The sequence below is a fragment of the Sinocyclocheilus grahami genome, unplaced genomic scaffold, assembly GCF_001515645.1.
Source record: "Sinocyclocheilus grahami isolate Dianchi unplaced genomic scaffold, SAMN03320097.WGS_v1.1 scaffold764.1, whole genome shotgun sequence".
Lineage (NCBI taxonomy): Eukaryota > Metazoa > Chordata > Actinopteri > Cypriniformes > Cyprinidae > Sinocyclocheilus > Sinocyclocheilus grahami.
In genome coordinates this window covers 48,547-55,803 of record NW_015505943.1, presented here as the reverse complement: position 1 = coordinate 55,803, position 7,257 = coordinate 48,547, and the positions used below count along the sequence as shown (strand labels likewise).

Here is a 7,257-nt window from a genome sequence, read left to right as displayed (position 1 = left end):
CAATTTAGGCCCGCCCCCCCCCCCCCTTATTTTATTCCCCTTTATATATATTTTTTTTCTTTGTTGTTCTTTTTATCTTTATAAATGTTATTTTTCCAGTTAATTTTTTATTGTTTTTTTTTCTCTCATTTTCTAATTAGATTATATTTAATTCTCTTTTTCTTTTGCCAAATCCAGTACATTTGTTTTATGATCATTTTCTGCTGACCATACTCTCTTTGACTTAAGATACCTTTGCAACAAGCTTCACAATGAAAATGAGTAACAGCACTTTGCAATAATCACAAATGTGCTCTAAGGTCACACTGAAAAGATTAGTCAGCCAATTTTTCCAAAGATTGTGAAGGATGTGCAGAGTTGAAGGTGCTACACACAGCTTGGTTTTATATTGCAAAAACTCTTAGACAGACAAGTAAATATGCACTAGACGAATCCTCTCATTTGTCTGCTTATTCTGGTCTTTAGGAACAGCTGGACCGCTTTGCGGCAGAGAGGAACGCTTTGTTGAATGAGAAAGGAGCCACGCAGGCAGAGTTGAACAAGTTAGCTGGTGCCTACACCAATCTGATGGGTCATCAAAACCAGAAACAGAAGATCAAACACATGGTCAAACTAAAAGAGGAGAACTTGGAACTCAAGCAAGTAAGGCATTAGTCATTGTTTGATTGATGTTTTTGCTATGTAGCTGACCGTGTTCATGTGCTCTGCAGGAAGTGTCCAAGCTAAAGGCACAGGTTGGGAAACAGAGGCAAGAGCTGGATCGGATCAAATCCACTCAGGTGCCGCGGAGATTCGACCCCAGCAAGGCTTTCAAACACGAGCTCAAAGAAAATCAGCAGCCCACCTCAGCTCTTACACAAGGTAACTAAAAAGAACAGCACACAGTAGACTAACCTGCTACACGTTATTATTATACATTTAAAATCTAATTAGGCTTTTTCTTTGTTTCCAAGGCAACAAAAATTTGCATTAAACTATGACTCGTGGACTACTTTGGTGTAATGGCCTATGGACAACTTGAACACTGTGACAGGATATTTCAGCACTCCAATGTCCTGACTGCCTCTATGACAATGCAGATCTTATGTAGGTTTTATTTTGTGTGTGAATTTGTCATTCAATATTCATGTGTAATTGACAACCCACTTTTTTTTGATGTTGGTGTTGATTGACTACAGTGGTGAAAATATGCGTATATGGGCTTAGATTCACTTAGAATGTTCTGTTATCTGGTTTTGTTCAGCACCGGGTGTGTGATTATTCTAAACTCTTTTTAAAAAGTTCAAAGTTAGCCCACTTTTTGTTTAAAAATGTCCAGCAAGCCTTAAGATGGGCTGTTGTGTTTAATTTCTTCCTCTTTTTGTATGAAAGTTGAGTTCTTGAAATGTTCTTTTTTTATAATTGTAATAATTAGTTTTTGTTTTGTCCGTCACTCGTCTTATAGGGAATGTCCACCAAAAAATGAAAATGGTCAATTTCCTCGCCTTGATATGGTTCAAAACCTGTATGCATTTCATTCTTCTGTGGAGCATAAAAGAGATGTTGAGGAATGTTGATGACCAAACAGTTTTGTTTTCCATTGACTTTTTCTTTTTTCTTTTATTTATTTATTTTTTGGGGTCCATACAATGGACGTCAATGGGAACCAAAACTTTTTATAGTTACCAACGTTCTTTAAAATATCTTTTGTGTTCCACAGAAGCAAGTCATACAGGTTTGGAATGACATGAGGGTGAGTAATGAATCGACTTTCATTCTTGGGTGAACTATCCCTTTAATGTCAGAACTATGGTGGTCTTAATTTTAGTGGCTTTTTTATATTTTAAGAGTATAAAGTGAGTGAATTTTTAAAAAATAAAATACTTGCTTTTCTCCCTCTCTCTGCTTTGTCATTGGTTTTTTTTATTCCATAAATTACACATTGTTTTACTCTAAACATGCATTTCTCATCAGTTTGAGAGCCTAATATTATGCATGTTCCAGCAGAGGGTGCTAGAGCACAAGGAAAATCAGAACTGTCGTTCAATATACTTTCAGAGAAACCTTCCTCATACTACAAGCTTCCGTTCAAAAATGACAAGCAAACAATCAAGCACTTTGTTCTTGCATGTATTGATCATTTATTAAAATCTTTGACCTTGACGTAGTATTTCTGCTTGTTCAGCTGCAGTAGTCCTCCAGGTGGTAGATGGTGCAGGGCCTGTGGCAGCACCGTTCCACAATCCCTCTCTTCATCTTCATCATCACCTTCTGTTTTAATGGATCGGCCTCGGCTACCTCATAATCTGCTAAATTTGAGAGCAAGGCTGGAAGGGGAAGTGAACACTTTTTAAAAAAAAGTTTCATTAAAACCGTTTTGTTCCTCTATTTAAAAGCTGTACATAAAGTCCTCACCCAGCAATGTCTCCAAGTCCCTCCTGTTTCTGCTGGAGTAAAAGAAGCCTCTAGGCCCACACACAAGGTAAAGCGCGTCCACCAGGTTGGAGCCGCACAGATGCTGTGATGGAGTAGAGAGTGATCCAGGCAGAGAGGCCAGCAGCAGGATTATTGCTGCTGCCTGGAGCAACAGGACCATGATGGGCAGAAGCTGTGGACATTTACTACCTGGAATGAAGAGCACATTTTTGAAAGCAGTGTTCTTTGTTTTCACGGTTAAATTGCATTGCATAAACATGCAATCTTGAGCATTTAGAAAATGAAGCAACATAATATTTGGTTTCCCACTTACCGTTCCTGGGTGAGCACAGTCAATCAAGTGTGGTCAGGATTGGGATGAATCGTGCTGCTTATATAGCGTCCTATTGCCAGCCCTCGCTCCTGATGGCATCAGCGGAAAAACAAAAGTTCCCGTGTAATGACATGACTCCTTATGCATGTCCTCTTGCTAAGAAGTATTAGGAACACATCAGATCACTGTAATGGGCTTTATTACGATCAGCTTAAAATGTACAGGTCAGGAGAGTATTTCAGTTAGGCATACTATCATTTCTTAGTTTATCTTGCTGAATTGTTTATTGAACTAAACGGCAAATGAGAGCAGGAAGTAGTTCTCAGACGTGTTAGATATGTGAGGATCTATGATGAAAGTGGGACTTTTGAAAGCATTTGGAGTCAGGGTCCAGAGGTGTCTAAAGCGGCACAGGGCCTGCAGAAAAAAAAAAGACTCCTGGGGGAGAAAGTGTGAAGTTGTAGAGAGTCATCATCTTCACCTTTTAAGTTTCTTCAAACGTTAACACCAAGGGACACACAGGTGACCCCCTGAGGTAGGCTAATACAATGCTGTCTTTCAGTTCTCCCTTCATCTATGCTATGAGGCCGTTATCAGGGGGCTGTGAATAGAGCTGTAATCAGACTTTTAATGAATTGCCATATTAACACAAAGAAAGCAGGTCACCTTGAAAAGAAATTCTATAAATCATTTAGTATTCCTGCAAGTGAAAGGCAGTCACTGTTATTTAATTATATTATATTATAATTTTCTAATTGTATTTTTTTTAATTAGGCCAACAATGCAAAAGAAATACTCATAAAATCCCCTCCGGTATTCCTATAAAGGAAAGGCAATCACTATTTATTATATTATATCATAATTTTCTAATTGTATTTTTTTTAATTAGGCCAACAATGCAAAAGAAATACTCATAAAATCACCTCCAGTATTCATATAAAGGAAAGGCAATCTATATTATATTATATTATATATCCAATAATATAAAATAAAAACTCCCCAGTATTTCTGCAAATTAAAGCCACCCACTTTTCCAAATAAAAGTAGTATTAATATTATTATTAATTAATTAATTTGGAACAGTTTGTGACTTTCATTTGCAGCATGTATTTTAAAATATTGGCCATTACATACAAGTATTATACATTTTTATTTCTTATTTTATAATATTACTTTTATTAAATATTAAATTATTAGATCATAATAACAACAACAACAATATTCATAATTCAATAATTATTATCAAAATCGAATAATTGTTTGTTCTTGCTGATAACCAGCATCAAAGCCAATGTTATATACAGTATATATATTTTTTTTATGTTTAACATGCCTCATCAGACCATTAGTGAACTGTTTTGAACTTCACATTTAAAATATATACTGTTTAAATTAGTTAAATTGTGAGAAACAGTAAATGCCGATATGATGGCCTGAATCTCTGTCTCACAGACGTGAAGATGAATTAGAGATCTAGCAGTCTAAATATGCTCTGACTAAATTTGGTATCTATAGCAAGTGCAGTTTATTTAAAGCTGTCTTGTGTCTTATGCACTGACAGGAGGAAAGCTAAAGTCCAATACTGTTTTATAGAAGGAACACTTGGCCGTCCGGTCTGACTGCGGCTTGTTCTTCGTCTGGACACCGGCTCTGTCAGCCTGTCCCCTGTGTCTGCGCTCCCTGTCCAAGCAGTGACAGTCTGTAATTCAGCACTAACCTCTGGTGTGACCTACCCCTCGCTCTGCCATTCCACTCCCACTCGAAAACACGCAAGACCGGCGTTTGCACTTTCACTGTCCTTTTTTTGCAGATTTACGCCGGAATACTAAATTCGGTGAGGTGAGAGATCCACTGTGAAGCTGAAGTCTGCACCAAAATAGCCCATCAAACTGAGTGTTGTTCCAGGCGCGCGCACACATATACTGTCCTGCTGAATGTTGCCACAGAATGATGGAGCTGAGTGAGAGGATGAGTTGACAGTTGAAAAAAATGGCTAAATATCTCAGATATGACAAATCCCCACAGAATAAAACAACAAGCCCTGGGTACATCTCACTTTATCTTCTTGCAAAGAAAGAGGCATTTCTGAAGTGCTAGGTAATTGCCCTTTTAGTCCTCAGCTGCAAGGGAGACAAATGGAATATGAGCTGTTGGAATTGAGTTTTGTCTCATTTTCTTGCTGCTGTGTCATCTTCAATGTGATCGATGCCGGTGTTAGTGGGCATATTTTCTCCCTGGAGATTGCTTTCAACATTCCTCCTTTCAGCTATTCAACTATGATTCTTTTCTGCCATTAAGGAATATTTTCAGGAGCATTCCCTGCCAAACACACCCAGCAGTGAGCTTTATTCTGAGCATGATAACCTATTTGCAGTCTCTTCACCGCTGGCCCTCTATGAACCCTTAGAAAGAGACTTGTTTGCGCTATGCAGGTCAGAATTGAGAAGTTTTGTCAGGCCTCTGCAGAATGAAGATGTGCTGGAGTCTGTGCGGTGAGATATGCGGTGTATCGATCAACCTGTGCTGGAAAGATGGGGTCATTTTCGTGGCTCAGAGTTGTGGAGTGGGGCACAGAGCAGGATTTTGGTATTATCAGTGCAAATGGAGAGCAGAATGAAAGGGGTGTGTTGCGTTTGGCAATGCGGGGAAGCAGACTATAAAATGCCCTTAGAGGTTAATCGTCTCCTCCACATCCACCGAGCAGGTTAATCGATACACACGGATCGGCCTCCGGGGGTCTGTCGTGTGGTACTCGTGCTCTCAGAGATTAAACCTGCCCACAGCTGCTCATTAACAGTTTAACAGGCCAGCAAGTTCGTACCACACGTGCAAAAAAAAATTTAATATAATAATAATAATATAAATAAATAAAACAAATAATATAAAATATACATAATTAAAGAGAGAGAGTTGAATTATTCTCAGAATGTACCACTTTGTTATTTCTGATATTTAGAACTATACATAAGATTATTATTTTGCTAGTTGTTATTATTATTATTATTATTATTATTACATTGACCAAACATCATCTCAACATTATATACAAATCTTAGGCCTACATTTTTTTTATTGTAGTTAACGATAAATATTTAACACTTGTATTGTGATTGGAGAAATGACAAACAACAAGTACTACTCTACTGCCCAAAACTCACGTTAGAATCATCAGTGGCAAATCCTTTAAATGAAAACGTACTTACGTGAGTCAGAACTGCCGGCATTTTAGTCTAACGTTACTCTCCCAGGATCAGTAAACAGGCCTCCATTAAATGTGCCGCACACATCTGGATATTTGGGTTAAACTGTTCTGGAACAGTGTTGTAAATACAACTTAACCACTGATTTGTAGTCGTGTCCTCTTTTGGAAGACCAAACAAAGTAGTTTCGCTTTCACAACGAAGCACACGGCGTCTTCAGGACATGACTGCAGCGTCAACAATACTACAGTGAGACGAAAAGTTATGCCTTCTTTCTTTACGTGAACATTTGGGCGGCGTTATGCAAATCTTCCCACATAGTGAGGTAGACATGTGGGGGCGTGTTAGAACGAGGCGTTTTAGGTAGGCGTGGCTGACTCTTACCTTTTATAAAGAATGTCTCTTTGGATTTGAGACTTTAGTCTTTGCAACTTTACAGATCTTCTTTATGCACCAAGAGCTTGTAACACTCCAAAGAGAAAGGAAAAATTGAAATCGCATCATATGACCCCTTTAAATAAATGGTACAAAAAAAGAATAATTTTTATTGTAGTTAATGATTAGTCATTAATTTTGACAGAAACATGGCTGTTTCTTTTTCCTTTTTACTACATGCAGTTTCACTTAATTTCATATTGATCTGAAAATATGACACTTTGCTATTCCTAAAATTTGGGATACGATAATTAATTTGTTTACTAAGAACATTGAAAAGCTACAAAACGGCTGACACATATAACGCACTAAGTGTGGGGATTTGAATTCAGCCCGGTGGTTTGAATCGGATTATTATTATTATTAGAACGATTATTTCAGATTCATCGATCCTCTTTCTGCAGATTCGGCTGCAGCGTTACGCCAGTAGGTGGCGAGTCTTTATGGGTAAGAGTAAAGCATCGATTCATTTACTCAGAGCAGATTCGTTCAAAGAGTCTCGTTCATTGATCTACAGCCTAGTGAACTATCTACGTAGATCTGTGGTGCAGATTCATAACTGCGAATCGTTTCGTGAATGGTATTCGTTAAGTGGATCCTACCAATGAACTGCTTCTTTGACAGCCCGCGTTCGAATGTTGTTTGCTCGTGCTATGGTTACTTTGAATTCGGAATGAATCGGTGTTTTTGAGCAAATAATTTAAGTGAAAGAATCATTCGTTTACTTCAACTTGGCATAACATAGCCGACCAGCATACTATAGTAGCTACTCTTACTAATTCTGGCATGTCTTAATATGGCAGAAACAGTAGCATGCTGTATACGGCATTCCAAATGTAAGCATACTGAAGCGAAGGAATGATTCTTCCACTTAAAAGATTTGTTCAAAAACAC

General features: G+C 38.0%; 2 protein-coding genes across 5 annotated transcripts in view; one reads left to right on the top strand and one right to left on the bottom strand.

The window, feature by feature from the left end:
• LOC107561281 (hyaluronan mediated motility receptor-like) overlaps window positions 1-1,636 on the top strand; it is a 34,767-nt gene extending 33,131 nt beyond the window's left edge. For 3 of the 4 annotated variants that reach the window (XM_016245692.1, XM_016245694.1, XM_016245691.1), the window contains 3 exons: window positions 466-642; window positions 711-861; window positions 954-1,636. In XM_016245692.1, coding sequence (XP_016101178.1) covers window positions 466-642; window positions 711-861; window positions 954-973 — 348 coding nt within the window. In that variant the 3' untranslated portion in view covers window positions 974-1,636. Of the gene's footprint in view, window positions 1-465; window positions 643-710; window positions 870-953 lie in introns of those variants that run through there. The other variant, XM_016245693.1, reaches the window with a different exon arrangement.
• Window positions 1,637-1,885: 249 nt separating this feature from the next.
• Window positions 1,886-2,763, bottom strand: LOC107561280 (insulin-like). The gene is made up of 3 exons (XM_016245690.1): window positions 2,729-2,763; window positions 2,395-2,604; window positions 1,886-2,306 (listed from the first exon to the last, which is right to left on the bottom strand). Exons 2-3 carry the CDS (start codon window positions 2,573-2,575, stop codon window positions 2,161-2,163), a joined length of 327 nt encoding a protein of 108 aa, XP_016101176.1. The 5' UTR covers window positions 2,576-2,604; window positions 2,729-2,763; the 3' UTR covers window positions 1,886-2,160.
• Between the last annotated feature and the right edge of the window lie 4,494 nt (window positions 2,764-7,257).

Excerpts from the sequence above, each read along its gene's own strand:
- LOC107561280 (XM_016245690.1), bottom strand. The coding sequence starts at position 2,575 with ATGGTCCTGTTGCTCCAGGCAGCAGCAATAATCCTGCTGCTGGCCTCT. Across the intron at positions 2,307-2,394 it reads GGACTTGGAGACATTGCTGG|CCTTGCTCTCAAATTTAGCA; the intron begins GTGAGGACTTTA and ends TTCCCCTTCCAG.